The 23,580-nt window shown below is 42.7% G+C and overlaps 1 protein-coding gene across 1 annotated transcript; it reads left to right on the top strand.

Annotated features, from left to right (window-relative positions):
• Nucleotides 1-149: 149 nt before the first annotated feature.
• On the top strand, nt 150-23,401 carry calm3 (calmodulin 3). Its single transcript, XM_062962446.1, has 6 exons — nt 150-312; nt 9,848-9,878; nt 12,574-12,717; nt 16,101-16,207; nt 16,294-16,429; nt 21,764-23,401. The coding sequence occupies exons 1-6, from the start codon at nt 310-312 to the stop codon at nt 21,790-21,792; spliced, it is 450 nt and encodes a 149-aa protein (XP_062818516.1). The 5' UTR covers nt 150-309; the 3' UTR covers nt 21,793-23,401.
• The last annotated feature ends 179 nt before the right edge of the window (nt 23,402-23,580 follow it).

Raw genomic sequence — 23,580 nt, 5'->3', positions numbered from 1 at the left:
AGCGCCGTCACAGTGGCATTTCCTTCCGCCGAAGAAACGAGAAAAAGAAGTCCCCCGGCGCCTGATTGGCGGAGAGGGAGGGGGCGGGACCACAGGGGGCGGGGCCGCCACTGCCTTCCTTTGGGGCGAGGCCGTTGGCGGAGGGATCCCGGCCTAGGTCCGTGAGGCGGCTTTCCCGCAGCGGGTTCCGGCCATTGCTGCTCCCACCTTCTTCCGCGACGCTATTGCTGCTGCTGCTGCTGCTGCTCTCGGTGCCGGCGCCCCTCTCCTTTCTCGTCTCTTCTTCGTTAGGCCCAACCGGACCCGGAAATGGTGAGGGAGGACGAGAGGGGGTCCCCTTCCCCTTGCGGGATCGGGTTGGGGGCCAGAGAGTGGATCCCCCTCCTTTTGGAATCCGTTTTGAGGGGGCAATGAGTGGATCCCCTCCTTTGGGGCACCCCCCTCGAGGATTCGGGAGTGGATCCCTGCTCTTGGGATCGAGCGGATCACCGCCTCTTGGTGATCCGTTTTGAGTGTTTAAGGGTGGATCTCCATCCCCCCTTTTTGAATTCGTTTTGAGGATCCCGGAGTGGATCCCCTCTTCTTGGAATCCCTTGGGCGGGTTATGCGTGGATCCCTTCCTCTTGGGGATCCCTTTTTGGGATTCGGGGGGTGGATCCCTCCTCCTGGGGATCCGCTTCGAGGGGCGATGAGTGGATCCAGCCTCTTGGGGGCAAGGGGTGGGTCTCTGCCCTTTTTTTGAATCCCTTTTGGGGGGAAAGGAGTGGATCCCCTCCTCTTGGGGATCAGTTTTCAGGGACATGGAGTGGATCTCTCCTCATGGTTTTGGGGGGCAGGGTGTGCATCCCTCCTCTTGGGGGGGGTCGGTTTTGGGGAGTTATGAGTGGATGCCCACTTTTTGGGATAGGTTTGGAGAGATTGCTGTTGCATCCTTCCTCTTGGGGATCCCTTTCGAGGGACAAGGAGTGGATCCCATCCTCTTGGGGATCCTTTAGGGTGGCGGGGTAGATCCCACCCTCTTGAGGGTCCGTTTTGAGGGGTTGGGAGTGGATCTCCTCCCCTTGGGGGTCTGGCCCGGTGAGTAGATTGAGGGAGTGGCTCCCTTCTCTTTGGGGGGTGGGTGGCAAGGAGAGGATCCCCTTCTTGGCAATCAGAGTTTTCATGGAGTGGATTCTGCCTTTTAGGGTTTGGGTTTTTAAAGGGGGCAAAAGAGTGGGTCTCCCTCTTGTTTGGGGCAGGGAAATGGGTCAGGGGGAAGGGAGGAAGGGGGTTCCTTCTCTCCTCCCCCTATTACTGGAATCAAGACAGGCTTTGGTTTGGGGGGAAAGGGAGACTCTTCTTTCCTTCCTTTCCCCAGGTTGCATTTATTATGGGGTTTTTTTTTCGTGTCAGGAGCAACTGGAGTTGCTTCTGGAGTGAGAGAATTGGCCGTCTGCAAGGACGTTGCCCAGGGGACGCCCGGATGTTTTGATGTTTTTACCATCCTTGTGGGAGGCTTCTCTCATGTCCCCGCATGGAGCTGGAGCTGACAGAGGGAGCTCATCCACGCTCTTCCCCGGGTGGGATTCGAACCTGGCAGCCTTCAGGTCAGCAACCCAACCTTCACGTCACGAGGCTTCAATCCACTAGGCCACAGGGGCTCCTGTTTATTATGGTGGGATGTATGGAAGGAGGATCAGTGGGCTCAGTGGGTGGGATATCGAGGGGATCCAAAGGATGCCCATGGGGTGCTCTGAGATGAATGGGATTGAGGGGGGGGGGGCACGGAAGAGAGGGTTTTAGTTTGAGTCAAGGGGATTGGGGATACCTCTTGTCCACCCAGGTGGGGTCATGAGATTATTTGCGTTTGGAAGGTTGGCCACAAGGGGCTTGATGCTATGTTTACTTCTCCAGAGAAGGGCAAAGACATCAAAATAAAGGCGGTTGGGTCTGCGAGAACGCAAATGTCCAATTGGGGCCTTGTAAGTGGACGGTAAGGCCACTGGCAACCAAAGGCCAACGGTTTGGGCATCATTCTCCAGGGAAATGGCAGGGCGTTGGGCAAATGGAACCAGGAAGCCACGACTGAGAGAGACTTGGTGGGGATGGCGGATGGATGTGCCTTGGCTGGCAGCGGGTGGGAGGCGCTGGGGAGGGGAGTGACGAGGGGGTGGTGAGTTCGAGAGCGGCTGGGGAGAGAGGAAGGGGTGGGTGGGTGGCTCCGCGGACAGAAGGAAAGCCAGGAGGGTGGCAGCGAGCAAAACAGTTGTGGCTTAATCATCACACAGCGGCTTCGGGAACGGGGCCTAGTCAGTGAGGACTTTCGGGGTGTGGGTATCACCCGCCTTTAATGACCCTCGCAGTTACCAAAAGCAGTGATCGACATGTCGTTTGGAAGCAGTGTCTTGTTTTTAGGGTGGCCTCACAGGATATGGCAGCTTGTGGCTTGGTGTATACACGAGATTTTGGAGGAAGTGGTTCTGGTGAAGCAAGCTGTGTTTAGTCTTTGAGATCAGTGTTGGAAATGGAAAAGTTACAGGATCCTTAAAGGTTACCAACTTTGGCCCTCCAGGTGTTTTGGACTTCAACTCCCACAATGCCTAAAGTTGGCCCATGCCTGGCTGTGTACAACATCTGTAGGACTGGAAGGCCCAAATAGTGCATATATATGGAGCAGTGTGTACCAGGAAGGATTCGGAGCATAATTTGATATTATCAGTGGCTTCTATCTTCCCAGGAGGCACGACTTCAATATAAGGACTGGAAACGGTTTGGCTTACCATATTGGCTAGTTGTGGAGTAAGGTTCCCCATTCTGGCTGATAGGCAGTTACATGATAATTTGGATGTGAATTATAATACATGACTGCAGGTTCTGGCTAATACATAACAGCCGTGGCGTTGGAACTATTATATAGGCCTGCTTTCACGTCCTGCTTTTATGCAGGTGTTCCTTATGGTCTTGTTCATGCTGAGGTGGAGCAATGCCACACCATCTGGTGTTGCCAGAGCCACCTTGATTTGCACAGAGAAGAAAACGCAGGACCCGCATATGGGCTGCCTTTGACCAACAAGAGCCCCATTCAGAAGGCCGTCCATCTAATCTCGCCTCGGGAAGAGCGTTATGCTGACTGGTTTGGGAGAAATGTAATAGTAGGAAGCAATCCAGCAATGAATACTTGAAATGAAATACACATGCTGACTCAGTGGGATAGTTACTGGGTCGTCGCAGCAAGGCACAGCGGGAGAGCATTGCTTTGTAGAGATGCAAGAAGGAGAGGGAAGCCTTCTGATCTTGATTCGAAACAAGGTGGTGCAAATGCATTGACATATGAAGAGGTTACTTGGTTAGAACAAGCACACCTAGGGCCCTCATTATGTAGTTTCTATATTTCCTTGAAGTCCCAAATAGATCACTACTCCCATATAGCTTAGATTTTGATACATAGGATGACTGGTTTTTCTGGGGAAAAGGTTCCAAAACGGTGGTGGAGAATGTAATGAAATGTAATGTTTTCCTTTGAAAAAGTCCTGGGGTCTTCTTTTTCCCATCTCCCCAATGCATTCTGTTCATCTCATAACACAATAAAATAATGTCCCCATCATTTAAGCTGCCTTTCTCTCCAACAACTCTTGCTAGATAATCCAAGCCATTACATTAATATTTTCTTTCTGGCTGCTCTTGCTGTGCTAACCTACTTTTCAGAGCATCTTTCCCTCAAGCTATTTTAAAAAGCCTGTCCCAAAGGGCTGCTAGTTCTGCCTTGCGTTTACTGTATCAGATCTATGAGGCCAGTTGCACAGAGCAGAAAGCAATGGGATTTCAGTTGACAAGAAAGCCAGGGTACCATGATTGTCTCTTTGTGATCTTGGGTTGATCCTTTATTTGAAGGGAAGCAAGTATGTGTGTGTGTTCCTACAAGTCTCACATTTATTTTATTTTTGGTAAACAGTTTATTATAGTTATGGTACATAACAGAACAACAGATCATAGCAGATATAATCAAATACAGTAGAGTCTTGCTTATCCACTTGCTTATTGACTACAAAAATGCGTTGGATTATCAGAACGTTGGATAAGCGAGTGTTGGATAAGTGAGACTCTACTGTAACAATAATTTTGATATGTACATGCATATCTCTACATTAGTCAATCAACCAGTTATTTCTGACATTGAATGCATATTAATATCAGTAACTTAACATGAATCATTTAGTCTTGCTACTTCTACAAGTTATCCACTATTTTCAGTCTATACTTTCTTCTAATTTAATTTTTTAAAGTAAGAGTTTACCATAACATTCAACAACAACACACAGTGTTTTACAGACCATGCACGCACCCCAAACGCCTATCCCACCCAAAATAAAATCTCATGTTGACTTATGGTGGCTTTACGAATTTCAGAAAGTCTTTTTAGGAAATCCTCAGAGATGGTTTTGCCTTTGAAATACAGCCTACTGCACCTGGTATTTCTTGGCGACAACTCATCCTCGCCAGGTCTGACCCAGTTTAGCATCCAAGATCAGGCAGGATGTAGTGCCTTCTGGGTATATAAATGCTACATCACATTCAAAGACTGAATCCCACAAACAGTACCATTTCCCTTGTTCTTTTCCCTTTCCCCCTCCTCTCTAGCTTCATAGGGTAAAGCAGGGATGTCAGGAAGAGATCTCTCGGTGGCGCTTTGGCCAGAATGAAAGACTGCACTCGTCCTTTGATCTTTTGTCCCAGACGCCTCCCTCCGTAGTGCAGCCCAGAGGAAGGATTGACCCAGTTTGATGAAACGCACCATTGTGCCGTGTTTTGGCCTTTTTCCCTGCACCTTTTGAGGCACATGGGAGGAAAGCTCCCCCTGGTTTTCCAATCCTTGCTAGACTGGATTTGCTTCATCATGCTTTCTGTTGCTGTCAGCAGCACTGCATACCCCAGGACAGCCCATCTGCAGAAAGGCCTCTTGCCTGAGGGCAACATGGATTTTTCCAGAAGGCAAGCGGGTGGGGAAGGGAGTCCAGATGGCTACCAAGGCACTTCCATCGGGGGCTCCCCCACACCACTCTACCCCACCCCAGGCTGCGCCATTCTAATTGTGGCACCCTTGGCAGTCCTTGATGCTGCCTGCGTCTTGCAATGCACCTCTCTCCAGCCGTATCAGGTTTGCCTTGGGTCTTGGGCTCCTCCGGCAGTGCTGCAGTGCTCAAGTGGCAGAGACTGCAGTGGAGGCTGGAGTCCAAGCGATCCTTGTCTTGCAACCAGCCCTCCTTTTGGAAAGCATTGAAGCTGAATGCAAAACTCTTTTTTTTAACAAGTGGGTGTGAGTGGAATGCTGCTGCATGGCCAATGCAGAAGCATAATAATCGATGGTCCGGCCAACTCCAGCAAGGCCAGGCCAGTGAGAATGCGGCAGAGATGTTTCTCTCCTAAATGTGCCCCACGGGTGGGATGCTTAGAAACCCCATGAGGTGGTGGTGATAATAATAATGTGAATATCTTGCTCTTTCCTCAGCAGTTCATTGCAGCTGATAAAATTTATTATTTATTCATTTGCCATACTTGTATCTCTCCTTTTGAGGAGCCCCGGTGGAGCCCCCAGATGGCGTAGTGGACTAAGTGACTTGAAGGTTGGGTTGCTGACCTGAAGGCTGCCAGGTTCGAATCCCACCCGGGGAGAGCGCGGATGAGCTCCCTCTATCAGCTCCAGCTCCATGCGGGGACATGAGAGAAGCCTCCCACAAGGATGGTAAAAAAAAAAATCAAAACATCCGGGCGTCCCCTGGGCAACGTCCTTGCAGACGGCCAATTCTCTCACTCCAGAAGCGACTCAAGTTGCTCCTGACACGAAAAAAAAAGGAGCCCCGGTGGCGAAGTGTGTTAAAACACTGAGCTGCTGAACTTGCAGACCGAAAGGTCCCAGTTTCAAATCCCGAGAGCGGAATGAGCGGCCACTGTTAGCTCCAGCTTCTGCCAACCTAGCAGTTCAAAAACATGCCAGTGTGAGTAGATCAATAGGTACTGCTCCGGCGGGAAGGTAACGGCGCTCCATACAGTCATGCCAGCCACATGACCTTGGAGATGTCTACTGACAACACCGGCTCTTCGGCTTAGAAATGGAGATGAGCACCAACCCCCAGAGTCAGACATGACTGGACTTAACATCAAGGGAAACCTTTACCTTTTTATCTCTCCTTTCTCAACCCTGAAGGGGACTCAAGGCGGCCTTAACAAACAAACATTAAAACCAGAATTAAAATCACATAATTCAAGTCATATTCCAAGTCATATAAATTATTTTAAAGTCTATTATTGCACTGCTCCTATTATTGACCAAAAGCCTGGTCCCAAAGCCATGTTTTAGTTGTTTTCTGAAGGCCAGGAGGGATAAAACACCCTTGTTTTATCCCAAACCCCTTGCAGAAAGCTTAGTCTCCATCTCTCTCATCTTCACAACCAACGTGTCAGGCAGACAGGTGACTCACCGATGAATGCCTAAGAATACTTCACTGTGAAACCAGGGTTGCAACCTACATCCCTCTAGTTACATTCTAACGTGCGCATCACAATGCCATACTGGCTGTGTCTACAGAGGCCTCAGTATAAACATACAAATAAAACAAATTAGCATAGTAGCCTATAACTGCAGTTATACTTTTGTTCTGAAACTGGCTTTGTTTGGAGGCCAAAGAAGAGGCCTTAAGTACATTTTCTGCTGGAACTGGACAGAGTCTCAGGTCTGTTACAGTGAGTCAGCAGTTGGGTTTTGGATTTCATTGCCAAAAGCCCAGTGAGTTGGGAAGGGAACAGAATCCATCTCTAGTTCTGGGAGCTCTACTTACAAATTTAACAAGGAGGATTCAGATTAACCTGAATGGTATTTGAATCGGCAATGAATTCCAGATGCTCTCGCTTACATTTCTGAGCAAAACCACCTGAGTATTACTTGTCTAAGAAAATGCTTTGAAATTCATGTCTTCTTCATTCACACAGTCGTTTCCGACTCTTTGTGACCTCATGGACCAGTCCACACCAGAGCTCCCTGTCGGCCGTCGCCGCTCCCAGTTCCTTCAAGTTCATGCCAGTCACTTCAAGGATACCATCCATCCATCTCGCCCTTGGTCGGCCTCTCATCCTTTTTCCTTCCATTTTCCCCAGCATCATGATCTTTTCCAAGCTTTCCTGTCTTCTCATGATGTGGCCAAAATACTTCACCTTTGTCTCTAATATTCTTCCCTCCAGTGAGCAGTTGGGCATTATTTCCTAGAGGATGTAGTTCACATAAATTGACATCTTGAAGACACATATACACTCAGCGACTTGCTTATTAAATGCAGCCTGTTGGATATTTGTCATGTCAGCCCTATAAGGGTCGCATAGATGACTTGTTCAGGACCTGGTTAAGGTACTTGGTGTTGAAAATATGTTTTCCTCTGGTGGTAAAACAATCCCTTTAGATCAGACCAAAGGCAGATTATTATACAAACTATCAAATGGTCTGGCACTGTTGGTTTTTGTAAGCTCCTCTTGCAGTGTATCTTGATGCTCACGATATCTGACAAGACGGGTGCTGCTTTGAGTATCTGGAGAACAGAGGCTGGTCAGCCTTGGCTTTCTCTGAGGGCAAATAAAGGCAAAGGGCGACTGGCCCAGGTGGCCATGTCTTGTTTTGATATGCCAACTTTTAAATCAGCTTTTGCTTCGCAATGCTGTCGAGCCTGCCTATATTTTGACGCTTCTGCTGGAGAGCGCCTGAAGGATGATGTAAAGAGGAGACAAAATAGTGGATAGCGGAGATTCTTGCAAGAAGAAATGACAAGCAAGGAGTCAGTTTTGAAGAAAGCTGGTGTAAGTCAAGGGCCGAGGACATCAGTGGATGGAGTTCAACTGGTGGAGTTAAGGGATTGAGTTTGACATAGCCAGATCATCTGCCTATATGAGGCTGTTGTTGGCATCCTGTTGCTGTTTTCTGTGCTGCTGTCGATGTTAATGGAGCATGGGCATAGCTTGCAAAATGTAGGGCTTGCTTTCGTGCAGCTAGATTGAGAGAAGGCAGTCCATGCAACAGCAGGAAGGAATTTTTTTTTTTTTTTAAAAACAACTTTATTTATATTCTGCCCTATCTCCCCAAGTAGACTCAGGGCAGATTCCAAGCAAATAAAAGGCAAACATTCAGTGCCTCAATACACTACCAGGAAAAACATAATACAGTAGAGTCTCACTTATCCAACATAAACGTGCCGGCAGAACGTTGGATAAGTGAATATGTTGGATAATAAGGAGAGGTTAAGGAAAAGCCTATTAAACATCAAATTAGGTTATGATTTTATAAATTAAGTACCAAAACATCATGTTATACAGCATGTTTGACAGAAAAAGTAGTTCAATTCACAGTAATGCTATGTAGTAATTACTGTATTTACGAATTTAGCACCAAAATATCATGATGTATTGAAAACATTGACTACAAAAATGCGCTGGATAATCCAGAATGTTGGATAAGTGAGACTCTGCTGTAACCCAAAATGATCCTGCTTATAAAAACAAGTTATAACATGGTACTTAAAGATTAAATCAAGCCTGACTTAACAAAGAATTATCTCCACATAAGAAAACCAATAATAAAACATCCATATTCAATTACAAATTACAAATACCCATAGACGTTCATTAAGGTGTGTTAATTGATTATGTAGCCAGTGATGTTAATTGGAGAACACTGAGTGAGGGACAGGATAGAAGCTGCCAGTGTATAGGAGCATCTTCTGAATGGATCTTGAAAGGCAAAGGATGTGACCAGGATTGCACCCGTTTTGCTCTTCCTGAATTTGGCTTGGACTGCCCTCCCTCCCTCATCCTTGCCCTTTCAGTATCCATTCCTACAAGATCCTCTGCTAGTCTATGTCAACCCAATTTACCATCATAGGCCACACAACCAACCCAAACACCTTTGTGAACTCCAGTTGGCTTCCATACATTAATGTGGATGTTTGTTCAGATTTTATGTCAGTATATAATTTTTGTCTGACAGTGTTGGTTTAATTTAATGATAGTAAAGGTAAAGGTTTTCCCCTGACGTTAAGTCCAGTCGTGTCTGACTCTGGGGGTTGGTGCTCATCTCCATTTCTAAGCCAAAGAGCCGGCATTGTCTATAGACACCTCCAAGGTCATGTGGCCGGTATGACTGCATGGAGCGCCAATGTTACCTTCCCGCCGGAGCGGTACCTATTGATCTACTCACATTGGCATGTTTTCGAACTGCTAGGTTGGCAGGAGCTGGGGCTAACAGTGGGCACTCACTCCGCTCCCCGGGTTTGAACCTGGGACCTTTTGGTTCGCAAGTTCAGTAGCTCAGCTCTTTAACACACTGTGCCACCAGGGGCCCTAATTTATTGATGTTAGGTTTAATTCACTGATGTTAGGTTTAATTTGATGTTAGGTTTTAATTGCTGTTTTCATATGTGGTTTTTTTCCTGGGATTCTATATTGGTATTTGCCGGTTTTTGTGAAGGCATTGAATGTTTGCCATTGTATGTTGAAATCCACCCTGAGTCCCTTTGGGGAGATAGGATGGAATAGGAATAAAGTTTTTTTATTATTATCATCATTATAGCTGCGGATCCGAGAATGTTTTGGCAGCAAGGAATGGGACTCTCAACCTCTGATGGGCCTTTGTGATGTGGTTGGCAATTTGCTTTGGTTCATTAAATCACAATTTGTAATGGGCTCAGATGATAAGGGAGATAAGGAAGCCACTCATGCCTTGGTGCCTCATTGCAGCATCCCTCACTGGGAGGTTGGTGAGAGTTGCCAAGAGGCTTGGCCAAGAAGAGAGCCACAACCCAGTAATTAACATTTTTTCTCTTTTTTTTTCCAGGCTGACCAGCTTACCGAAGAGCAAATTGCAGGTGAGTCCTCCAGGTACAGTGAAGCAGTAAATACAGCATGGCCCCATATCCATGGGATTATGGTCCTGACTTTACTCTGGAAACTGGATAATAGTGAGCCCTATTGAAATGAAGAGTGTTATAATATGCTAGGTCCTCCATTGGAACTCTAGCAAGTGGAAATATATCCTAGAAACGCTTGGAGAGCCTAGAAGATTCCTAGGGAGAATATATATTGTTTTTTTCTTTTAAAAAATATTATTTAACATAAATTTTGGACAACACTGAACAATAATCAGACTGTATAGAAACAGAGAGAGTATTTATTTATTTATTTATTTACAGCATTTATATTCCGCCCTTCTCACCCCGAAGGGGACTCAGGGCGGATCACATTACACATACAGGCAAACATTCAATGCCTTTTAACATAGAACAAAGACAAGACAAACATAGGCTCCGAGCGGGCCTCGAACTCATGACCTCCTGGTCAGAGTGATTCATTGCAGCTGGTTTCAGCTGGCTTGCTCTCCAGCCTGCGCCACAACCCAGGCCGAATAACTATACATGTTTGCACAACTAACAGAAGATGAAAGGTTAAAGTAGAATACACTGAAACACGACATGATACACCTATAATACTAAGTTAAATAAACAGAAGTGAAATGTTACTTCCAATTAGTATACTCACTCTGTCTTCTCTTTTTAAAAATAACAATTTTAAATTTGACTTTAAATACATTATTATTTTTACATATAATCCAATTCTACATTTTTTCCCATCTCAAAGGATCACTGAGCTCCATTCTTTATGGAATGTATACATGCAAATAATGATAGTTTTACATAACTTAAATCCAGTGGTGCTGCATTTAGTACAACAGTTGCAGGATTATTTTCTCCTGATTAGTTTCCCTTAATATGCAATTATAAAATGATACGCCAACACATACATGAATTGATGGGAGGATATATATTGTTGAATGCTGGTATTATTATTATTATTATTCACCTCATGAGAGCAACAATGAACTTCCACATAGCTTTTTTTCTGGTTGTTTTTAAGTCATATTTTTGTTTTGTTTGTTTAGGTGGTTATTATTTTTTACCTCTTTACCTGCCCTTTTTCCAGTGATGGGATTCAAGGTGGCCTACCACATGTTTAAAAACAATACAGATTAAAGACAATACAAAGACTTTACTAAAAAAATTAAGTGCAAGATAGCTAAACAATGTATGAAGGTACAAAACATTAAATCTCATTAAAAGGCTATACACCTACCACAAAATGGTACAGCACATTATTAATACAGTAGAGTCTCATTTATCCAACATAAACGGGCTGGCAGAATGTTGGATAAACAAAAGTGTTGGATAATAAGGAGGGATTAAGGAAAAGCCTATTTAATGGCAAATTATGTTATGATTTTACAAATTAAACTCCAAAAACATCGGTTTTTACAACAAATTGACAGAAAAAGCAGTTCAATACACGGTAACGTTGCTACTGTATTTACGAATTTAGCACTGAAACATTGCAATGTGCAGTAGAGTCTCACTTATCCAACATAAACGGGCTGGCAGAATGTTGGATAAGTGAATATGTTGGATAATAAGGAGGGATTAAGGAAAAGCCTATTAAACATCAAATTAGGTTAAGATTTTACAAATTAAGCATCAAAACATCATGTTATACATCAAATTAGACAGAAAAAGTAGTTCAGTACGCAGTAATGCTACGTAGTAATTACAGTATTTACGAATTTAGTACCAAAACATCACAATGTATTGAAGACATTGACTACAAACACATTGATTACTAAAAGGCAGACTGCGTTGGATAATCCAGAATGTTGGATAAGCGAATGTTGGATAAGCGAATGTTGGATAAGTGAGACTCTACTGTATTTAAAACACTGACTACAAAAACATTGGCTACTAAAAGGCAGACTGCATTGGATAATCCAGAATGTTGGATAAGCGAATGTTGGATAAGTGAGACTCTACTGTATTTAAAACACTGACTACAAAAACATTGGCTACTAAAAGGCAGACTGTGTTAGATAATCCAGAATGTTGGATAAGTGAGACTACTGTATTTAAAACACTGACTACAAAAACATTGGCTACTAACAAATTGACTACAAATACAGATAGAATTGCATAAAATGAACTTACAGTAACAACATTATCGGAAATTAAATGCGTAAAAAGTTCAGTCCTTGCTGCCTGGAGAAACAGCTGTGGATCCGGGCAGGAGGCAGACTGCATTGGATAATCCAGAATGTTGGATAAGTGAGACTCTACTGTAGTTGGTTTCTAAAAGCCTGATGACATAAGAGTGTTTTAACTTACAAGAAGAAGAGCAAGAAGGGACTCATTCTGGTTTCCCTACAGAGGGATTTCCAAAGTCTGGGAGCAGCCACGAAGAAGACCTGGTTCCCTGGTTCCCATCAATTGATCCTGAGAAGGTGGCAGGATCGAGAAGCGGACCTTGTTTTCCTAGCTGTTGTAGACATTTGTGCAGAAGTCTAGAAAAAAATCAAAACAACCAAGCTATGTGTGAGAGAACCTCACAAGGCTTGTCCTGGTTTTCCTTGTTTCTGTTTTTGGGACAAAGTTGTCAAGACGCATTAATTTGTGAAGTGCTCCAACTACTGGTGGCTTGTGGGTGAGTTCAATGTCACTCTTTAACATGGCTGTTTCTCCCTCCCAGAATTCAAGGAGGCCTTCTCCCTCTTTGACAAGGATGGGGATGGCACTATCACCACCAAGGAACTTGGCACCGTGATGCGCTCCTTGGGGCAGAACCCCACTGAGGCTGAACTTCAGGATATGATCAACGAGGTGGACGCTGACGGTAGGGGGCTGAACGGCTTTGTCTTGGTGTTGGCTATACTCTAGAGCAGGCATGGGCAAAGTTCGTCCCTCCCCGTGTTCTGGACTTCAACTCCCACAATTCCTAACAGCCAGTGCTTAATTGAAAATACAAAAACAACCCACATTCGCTTGGAATTATTATTTATTTATTTATTTATTTATCTATCTATATATATAAAAGAGTGATGGCATCACGGCGACCCACAAAACAGCAAAACTACAGGCCTCCCAACATCGAAATTTGACAACACAACCCATCATCCACGGCTCTAGGTTGATACAACAAACAGAAAAGAAAAATAAAGTCCTAATTAGAGAGAGAGAGAGGAATAATTGCTTTTATCCAATTGCTGCCAGTTAGAAGGCTAAGCTCCTCCAACTTGGTCTCCTAGCAACCCAATAAAAATAATAAAAAACACTAAAAAAATTAAAAACACTAAAAGAAATTAATACAATAAAATACTATAATAACAGAAAATAACTAAAAATAATACAAGAAAATAATAACATAATAAATAAAAAGATATCTTACAATAAAATTAATTTAAAAAATACAAATAACGTCAAATAAAAATTACACAACAATTTTTAACCAATACCACCACCACTTTGCCACAGCAACGCGTGGCTGGGCACAGCTAGTCTATACATATAAAAGAGTGATGGCATCACGGCGACCCACAAAACAGCAAAACTACAGGCCTCCCAACATCGAAATTTGACAACACAACCCATCATCCACGGCTCTAGGTTGATACAACAAACAGAAAAGAAAAATAAAGTCCTAATTAGAGAGAGAGAGGAATAATTGCTTTTATCCAATTGCTGCCAGTTAGAAGACTAAGCTCCTCCAACTTGGTCTCCTAGCAACCCAATAAAAATAATAAAAAACACTAAAAAAAATTAAAAACACTAAAAGAAATTAATACAATAAAATACTATAATAACAGAAAATAACTAAAAATAATACAAGAAAATAATAAAATATAATAAATAAAAAGATATCTTACAATAAAATTAATTAAAAAAATACAAATAACGTCAAATAAAAATTACACAACAATTTTTAACCAATACCACCACCACTTTGCCACAGCAACGCGTGGCCGGGCACAGCTAGTAAATAATATAATAATAATAATAATAATAACTTTATTTTTATACCCCGCCCCAACTCGGGGCGGCTTACATGGGGCCTAGCCCGATAAAACAATCAAATATCAGTGATACAACAATAAAACAATTATACCAATAAAACATCAATTATCAATAAAACAATCGATAAAATCGACATGAAAACATACCATATTAAAACAGGAGACTAATTCATAAAACCCCGTACAGAATGTGCCGGAATGGGAAAAAAATGTTTATTTTCATTCATTCAAATATACATACATTGCAGGTGTTTGTTGCATACAGTGCAATACTTTCATCTATTAGTCTTTCATAATCATTTCTCAGACAATATATTTTCAATAAGGGGTCACAGGCTTCTGTTTGTATAGTACATATAAAAATATTATACATTCCAAATTTATATCTGTTTCCTCCTTGCCTTCAGTCTATTAGCTTCCTCTATGTACATTTTTAGATTAATTTTACATTGAAATGTTGGATCATTGGTTGCCATTCATTAACAAAGTTCTCTAAAGGTTCTCCTCTTAAGTGCATTGTTATTTTGCTTGGAAACATTATGATGGTTGCTTCTCAAGTGAACCCTTTGGATTCGAACGTCTGTGCATGGCGTTCTGGATCTAGGGAGTTTGAAAATGGCTTTTTGGCATAACGAGGCAAATCCCAATCCTCCTCATTCATAGAATCATAGAGTTGGAAGAAACCACATGGGCCATCTAGTCTAACCCCCTGCCATGCAAGAGAGACAGGCTTCCTCCTATTAAAAGACCTGCAGCAGTGCTGGCTTTGTCAGTCATCTGGGTCTGAATTCAGGGCAGGCTTTGTTGGGCAAATGGGCTTATTAACAAAAGACCCTCCCCATAAATGTACAGCAGAGTAACTTATTAGCAACAGCATGACACAGCACTAGTAGCCAAGAGTGATAAAAAGAACAAAAACAGACTAATGTTATCTCTTTGGAGGCTTTTCTTTGTAGCAAAACAATATGGTTGCACTATTTACAAGAATAGGAGCCCCGGTGGCGAAGTGTGTTAAAGCACTGAGCTGCTGAACTTGCAGACCAAAAGGTCCCAGGTTCAAATCCCGGTAGCGGAGTGAGCGCCCGCTGTTAAAATTAAAAAAATAAATACAGTATTTATATTCCGCCCTTCTCACCCCAAAGGGGACTCAGGGCAGATCACATTGTATACATATACGGCAAACATTCAATGCCATATACACATAGAACAGAGACAGACGCAGAGGCAATTTAACCTCCTCCTGAGGGGATGTTAGATTCTGGCCACAGGGGGGAGCAGCTGCTTCATCCACTGTGACGGCACCTCCTCATTCCAACATCGTAAATTAGTTAAATTTGCCTCCCCACTTTATAAGTGGTACCTTATTTCCTACTTGATAGATGCAACTATCTTTCGGATTGCTAGGTCAGCAACGAGCAGGGGCTATTTTTTATTTTTTAATTGACGGGTGGTCACCCCGCCACGGGCTGGCCTCAAAATCATGAGCTCATGGTCAGAGTGATTTATTGCAGCAAGCTGCTCACCAGCCTGCGCCACAGCCCGGCCCCAGCTTCTGCCAAACTAGCAGTTCGAAAACATGCCAATGTGAGTAGATCAATAGGTACTGCTCCGGCGGGAAAGTAACAGTGCTCCGTGCAGTCATGCTGGCCACATGACCTTGGAGGTGTCTACGGACAACGCCGGCTCTTCGGCTTAGAAATGGAGATGAGCACCAACCCCCAGAGTCAGACATGACTGGATTTAATGTCAGGGGAAATCTTTACCTTTACTTTTATTTACAAGAATAAAGTTTCCATAACTCAAATAAAGTTCTAGATACTTCCTTCTTTGCTTCCACATTGCTTCACAAAGCCTCTTCAAACACCGAACTTACACAGGAGCTTCACACAGTAACTTTATACACAGCAGCCTTCACACTGGAGCTTCACACACGAGGCATTCTCATACACTGAGGCCTACTAAGCTACAGGCACACCTACTTATATTGAACTGCAGCTTTTGCTGAATCATTGCATCCATTTAACCCTTTCAGTGCTTGACTCACATTTTGGTAATTAAAAATACCTAGTTAATTTTTAATATTTCTGACAGGCTTCACACTTTAAAATGGGTGATCCTTCTCGCTGGCCAAGATGAGCTTGCTTCTTCAATAGGTGCTTTCGTTTCTGCCTGTTTCCTCTTAAGAATTGCCGGTTACCGTTTTCAGGGAATGGCACCATTGACTTCCCCGAGTTCTTGACCATGATGGCCAGGAAAATGAAGGACACGGACAGCGAGGAGGAGATCCGAGAGGCGTTCAGAGTGTTTGACAAGGTGAGGCGGTGGAGGAGGATGGCTTTAGGCGGGGGAAAGAGGAGGGAGAACATGTGCTGAGCCTTGTGCGTTGCCTTTGCTTTCAGGATGGGAACGGCTACATCAGTGCGGCTGAGCTACGCCACGTGATGACAAACTTAGGGGAGAAACTGACCGACGAGGAGGTGGACGAAATGATACGGGAGGCAGATATTGACGGGGATGGGCAGGTCAACTATGAAGGTGAGTCGGGGAGGAATGGGCCTCATTGAGTCGTACACATTGGACAGCATAGGCCACAAGGCTCCATAAAGAGCCAGCTACTGGGGCAACCTGTTCACCTAATAGTGCAGAAGAGCCTTAACCACTTAAGAGACACTGCCTTGAATTACATCAGGCTTTGGGCTAATTAGAAATACAGTAGAGTCTCACTTATCCAACATAAACAGGCCGGCAGAACGTTGGATAAGCGAATATGTTGGATAATAAGGAGGCATTAAGGAAAAGCCTATTAAACATCAAATTAGGTTATGATTTTACAAATGAAGCACCAAAACATCATGTTAGACAACAAATTTGGCAGAAAAAGTAGTTCAATACGCAGTAATGCTATGTAGTAATTACTGTATTTATGAATTTAGCACCAAAATATCACAATATATTGAAAACATTGACTACAAAAATGCGTTGGATAATCCAGAACGTTGGATAAGCGAGTGTTGGATAAGTGAGACTCTACTGTAACAACCTTAGGTGTGATGAGTGAGGCCCACATGTCTTCACTGACTTACAAGCTATGGCAGGAGTGTCAAACTCATGTTCATTGAGGGCCTGATTGTCGCCTTCAAAGAGCTGTTGAATCCATGGATGGAGAATCCGTGCATACAGAAGAACCAACTATATATTGTGTTGTCAAAGGCTTTCATAATCACTGGGTTGCTGTGAGTTTTCCAGGCGGCATGGCCATGTTCCAGAAGCATTCTCTCCTGACATTTCGCCCACATCTGTGGTATGCATCCTCAGAGGTTGTGAGGTCTGTTGGAAACTAGGCAAGTGAGGTTTACATATCCGTGGAATAATATTCAGGGTGGGAGAAAGAACTCTCTGTCTGTTGGAGGCAAGTGTGAATGTTGTAATTAATCACCTTGATTAGCATTTGATGGCCTTGCAGCTTCAAGGCCTGGCTGATTCCTGCCCGGGGGGTGGAATCTTTTGTTGGGAGGTGTTAGCTGGCCCTGATGAACCAGCCTGGACCCGGCATATTATTTTGAGAACACAGAAATGCTGGTCCATTCTAAAAACCACCACGTCAGGCGACACAGAAAAGCTATTGAAACTCACAAGCAGGTCGACCATTTACATAGAAAGAAGAAAATTGTGAAAAAATATATACAGTGTTCCCTCACTACTTCGCGGCTCACTTTTTGCGGATTCGCTGTTTTGCGGTTTTTCAATAAACTCTAAAAGACTATTATAAATCATAAAAAATAACAATTTACAGCCTAAGGAAGAGTGGAAGGAAGGAGAAGCCAACGGGAGAGAAAAGGAGCCCAAGCGGCAACGGGAGGAGAAAGAGGTGATTTATCAACACACGACTGGTTGATAAAGACTTAAAATAGATAGTAGTAGTAGTTAAAAAACTACTAAAATAATGTATAAATATTAGAATAAATATAGTGTCCCTACTTTGCGGATTTTCACTTATTGCGGATAGTCCTGAAACCTAACCCAGTGATAAGTGAGGGAACACTGTATACAGATAAATAAACCCGTCTTGCCTTTCGACACACTCTGAGGATGCCTGCCACAGATGAGGGCAAAGCGTCAGGAGAAAATGCTTCTGGAACATGGCCATACAGCCCAGAAAACCCACAGCAACCCAACTATATATTTTTATATACAGTAGAGTCTCACTTATCCAACATAAACGGGCCAGCAGAACGTTGGATAAACGAATATGTTGGATAATAAGGAGGGATTAAGGAAAAGCCTATTAAACATCAAATTAGGTTATGATTTTACAAATGAAGCACCAAAACATGATTGTTATACAACAAATTTGACAGAAAAAGTAGTTCAATACGCAGTAATGCTATGTAGTAATTACTGTATTTACAAATTTAGCACCAAAATATCACGATGTATTGAAAACATTGACTACAAAAATGCGCTGGATAATCCAGAATGTTGGATAAGCTCTGAGTCTAGAGAGAAAAGGGTAAAGGGCATCTTAAAGCCAGGTATCGAACCCACAAGCCTTGTCTCTAATTCAAACCCCACTATTCTGACTAAACAGAGCAAACTGCAGCCTCAGTGACAGTATCACAACTCCCATCAGGAATACAGGAGTTGTAGTTCAGCATCATATCTGGCCCATCCTGGGCAATCTACTTTGATGCTGGTGGTTAAAACTGGGCCTATTGTGAAACATGGCTTCCTTTAGGAGAATGTACTTGTTTACCTACTGGTCTTACGTTCTTTATTGAAGATGAAGGAAGTGTGTATGAACAAATAATTGGTGGGGCAGAGGGGGAAATCCTCAACTGGAGGCATTCTAAGGCCCCTTCTACACCTTTATATACCGTATATACTCGAGTATAAGCTGAGGGTGGGAAATGCAGCAGCTACGGGTAAATTTCAAAATAAAAATAGATACCAATAAAATTTCATTAATTGAGGCATCAGTAGGTTAAATGTTTTTGAATATTTACCATATTTCAAAGAAAAACAATAAACTAGCTCTATAAGTGGAAAAGTAGGAGCAGCAAAAACAATATGGTATCAACAATAACCTAATAATAATTATTATAGTAATAATAATAATAATAAAAAAACTTCATTTGGATCCCACTCTATTTCCCCATGGGGACTCAGGCCGGCTTCCAACATAGTAAAAGGCAAACATTCAATGCTTATATAAACAATGCAGAGCTAGATACAGATCTATAATTATAGATTCTAATTTCACATATGCATTTCCCCCCGAAATGTTTGCAAATCCCCTGTGCGTGTTTGTGTGCATTTCCCCTACAATATTTGCAAGCCCCATATATATGTATATGTATGTATGTGTGTGTGTATGTGTGTGTGTGTGTGTGTGTGTGTATATATATATATATACATACATACATACACACATATATATATATACACACACACACACACACACACACACACGGCACCGGACAAAACAACTAAACTAAATGCCCCACAACCTCAAAAGTTGACAGCACAATCTCTCATCCACGCCTCTACGTTCATACAACAAAAAGAAAAGAAAAATTACGTCCTAGCCACAGCAACGCGTGGCCGGGCACAGCTAGATATCTATCTAGACATGTCTATATATATTTGTGTGTTCATTTCCCCCCCGTAATATTTGCAAGCCCTATATATAGGTAGGTAAGAATATATTCATATCTATCCAGACATCTCTCATTATATAGATATTTGCAGAGACTTGCAAACATATGAGGTTAAATTCATATATAAAAATAATGTATATGGATGGCTATAGATACACAGGTACATGTATAAAGGATTTGCAAAGACCTGCAAACATGAGGGGAAATTCATATATAAAATTAATGTATATAGATAGATACACATATAAAGGTACATAGAGATGGCAAAAGCTTGCAAGGGGTTAATGCCTATATTTCTGTAGGAGAGTTTAACAAATATTTCAGGGGGAAATGCTTTCATAAGATTAATGAATATATATTTTTCTTCTTCCTGCCTTGCAAGGGTGTCTCTCTTTTCAAAGCATTCCCTTGATTAAGAGCCAGGGAGGCTTTGCAAAAGTAAACACAATGATAAGGGAGGAGAAGAGAGAAATAGATCACATATTGCAAGCAATAGCCTCAGGCTCTGTTGCTGGCCTTGACCCGATTATAAGCCTTGGGAGGCTTTTTCAGCTCATAAATAAGGGCTGAAAAACTTGGCTTATCTTCGAGTATATACGGTAATCCAGTTCAAAGCACTAGCCACTATATATGTTCCCAATAATAATAATAATAACTTTATTTTTATACCCCGCCCAATCTCCCTGAAGGGACTCGGTGCGGCTTACATGGGGCCTATCCCGATAAAACAATCAATATCAGTAACACGACTATAAAACAATTATACCAGTAAAACATCAATAGCAATAAAACAATCGTTAAAATCGGCAAGAAGCATACGAAAAACATACAATATTAAAACAGGAGACTAATTCATAAAATCCAGAACAGAATGTGCCGGTAGAAATGGACAATAAAGTGCAAAATAGCATTGGCAATATCTCAAAATGGGGGCTATTATAAAATGGGCAGATGGATCAGTCCAACATCAAATTAGTTATCAAAGGCCTATAGGATCCACATTTTAAAAAACTCAAAAAAACAACTGCAAAAAGGACTACAATCCACCTGATGAAGACTCAAAAGAGTCTTCATTGAAACCGGTTGTGGTTTTGCAGTCTACTATCCATAATAAAGAAACAAGAACAATCATTATATATAAGAAGAGGACACAATTTGTGTATGTGGAACAATCAAAGAACTAAAGAACATTTATTGTTTATGAGAAGAGTAAATTCATCTTTCAAGAGAAAAATATTGTTTCTACTGTGAATGTAACAGTCCTTTGTTTGATTGTTTAACAACGCCTTTTGTATCTGTTTTCATATTGATGTATTGAACTAAATTTAGGTTTAATGATTTTTGTATTACTGTAATAGTCAGGGGTCCCCAAACTTTTGAAGCAGAGGGCCGGTCCACAATCTTTCAGACTGTTGAGGGGCCGAATTATCATTTGAAAAAAAATATAAACAAATTCCTATGCATACTGCACATGTCTTATTTGTAGTGCAACAACAACAACAACAACAACAAAAGAACAATACAATATTTTAAAATGAAAACAATGTTAACCAACATAAACCTATTAGGATTTCAATGGAAAGTGTGAGCCTGCTACTGGTCAATGAGATAGTCAAGTTAATTAGGATTGTTGTTGTTGTTGTTGTGTGCCTTCAAATCATGTCAGACTTTGGCCGAGCCTAAGTCTAAAATTAATTATTTATTTACTGCATTTATTTACTACATTTATATCCCACCCTTCTCACCCAGAAGGGGACTCAGAGCAGCTGTATGTACATACAATATATTATATTATTAGCATAACACAATATTAGCATTGTATATTACTATATTGAACTATACCACTATACTATTATATAATATGTAATATATAACATATAATTAATATTATTATATGGTATTACTATTAGTATTATATTGTATAACATAAGATTATTATCAATATTATATGTATATACAATATATTATATTATTAAAACTGATATAAAAATATTATATTATAAAACTGAGGGCGGGGGCCAGGTAAATGACCTTGGAGGCCGCATCCGGTCCCCGGACCTTAGTTTGGGGACCCCTGGTAATAGTAAAACAAAATAAGGGGTCAGGCGAAAACGGACCCAAAAACGGCATGCCTTTTGCCCCGAATGCACATGACTGTTCACAAGTAGCCCTTGCCCTGACTGCCTTTCTCTCCTTGGCTTCTCTCTTCCAGAGTTTGTGCAGATGATGACTGCAAAGTGAAGCCCGCAGAATGGGTGGCTGGCAATGCCTGTTCTCCTTCAATACTTTTCTCCAACACACTCTCTCTACTTAAGTAACCTGGTTCTCTAAGCAAACAATCAGCTGTGGAATAAATCTGACCAAGTAATTAAAAACAAAACAAAAAAAATTACAAAAAACCCTTCCCAAGCTGCATGATTGCACTCATCTCTTCCTCCTCTTGCTCTTTCCCCCTTTCCTCCCTCCTTCCTTCCTTCCTTCTTTCCTTCCCTCCTTCCCAGTCCATCCCCTAACGGTCTGCCCCCAGGCCCCATAACCTTGTGGATGTCTTTGTTTCCATCGGGTCTCCTTCTGTTCTGCGGTCAGAGCTGGCCCGTCTCCCAGGGTGCAGATTTTTCTTTCTTTCAAAGAAATCCACATGACGGGGTGGAGAGAGCGCAAAAAAACAAACAAAACATAATAATACTGATGATAATAACAAAAAAACACAAACCTTACTCGTTTTGCATGTGTCTGGCGCTGTGGTCGTGTGTGCGTGGTCGCCACCGAAGGGTCTTGCCCCAGCGAACACCAAGGGGGTACAAAAAGGAAGAAATGGGAATGTTTTCTTTGTCTGGGTTCTTAATTTTATTTTATTTCTCTCGTATTTTGCTTTCATAGAGGGGAGGGGGGAAGCCTTTCTGGGTTCCCAGAAAGCTCTTTATAGGAAGAGAGGGATTTCTTTTGGAGGGCGGGAAGCTTCCTATACTGTCGGATTGGCTCTTTTACAAACAAACCCGCAAACTTTTGACGTTCTTGAACCCCTGTACAAATTGTAAATGTCCTTCACTCTTTTTTTTTTTCTTTTCGTCCTAAGCATTGTGCCCAGACATCAGAGCTGCTATGTAAATATCTGATGCCGCAGGAGGATGCTTTTGATTGGCAGCTGGAGGGGAGGGACTTTTAGGGAAAGGGGTTGTGTGAATTTTCGGAAAGGAACCGCAATAAAATGGTGAAGTCGATGCCAACGGGGCCCTTCCTGTCCCTTTTCCCTTGTGCGACGCATTTCCCCTTCCCCAGTGGCTCTTGGTTTAACGCTTGTGCCGCCCCTTGGCTTCTCCTCCTCCTCCTTCTTCGGTGTCTCTGCTCTTCAGTGTCGCTTCCTTAACTTCGCCTGCTTCCCTTCCCCGGGCTTTTCCTTTTGCGGCAGACAGCATGAGCCGCTGATGACTCCATGCTTTTTGTCTCTTTATTTTTTAAAAAATCAGATAACAACAGCAAAAGAAAAAGGATCTCTTTTTTTTTGTGAAACGAACAGCGGGATTTTTTTTCCCCTGAAAAAAACAAAAAACAAACACAACCGGGCGAAAGAAAGAGTGCTTTGCGCAGTCCCGTTGCGGCGGGGTTTTTTGAGGCCGCGCTCCCGTGGGGTTTTCCGGCCTCCTGCCGCCTGTCTCCGCAAACAAGCGAGCGAGCGCCAAGCCGTTGGGGGCGGAGGGGGTCTCGCACCTGAGAGCTTTGGGGAGGGGGCGTGGGGGGCGGCACGGCAGGAGCGGGAGTGTCTTTGAGCGCAGGTGGTGTCGTGTTCAGTGGAAGCTGTGGAAATAAAAATTATATCAATGTTTTCCAATAAAATGCAGTGACTACCTGAGACGACAGTTGTTGCGTCGTTATTCGTGCGTAGGCCATCTTTCTCCTGTTTTATACAGAACAGGCATGGGCAAATTTCAGCCCCCGCTGAAGTAGTGGGCTGTGGCGCAGGCTGGAGAGCAAGCCAGCTGCAACCAGATGCAATGAATCACTCTGACCAGGAGGTCATGAGTTCGAAGC

The sequence above is a fragment of the Anolis carolinensis genome, unplaced genomic scaffold (genome assembly GCF_035594765.1).
Source record: "Anolis carolinensis isolate JA03-04 unplaced genomic scaffold, rAnoCar3.1.pri scaffold_10, whole genome shotgun sequence".
NCBI lineage: Eukaryota > Metazoa > Chordata > Lepidosauria > Squamata > Dactyloidae > Anolis > Anolis carolinensis.
Note: the sequence above shows the minus strand (reverse complement) of the source record. Positions and strands in the feature narration are given on the sequence as shown.

What these genes read in the sequence shown, in the direction of transcription:
- calm3 (XM_062962446.1), top strand. An exon ending in CGTTCAGAGTGTTTGACAAG is followed by an intron (nt 16,208 to 16,293) that starts GTGAGGCGGTGG and finishes CTTTGCTTTCAG; the next exon opens with GATGGGAACGGCTACATCAG. An exon ending in TGGGCAGGTCAACTATGAAG is followed by an intron (nt 16,430 to 21,763) that starts GTGAGTCGGGGA and finishes TCTCTCTTCCAG; the next exon opens with AGTTTGTGCAGATGATGACT.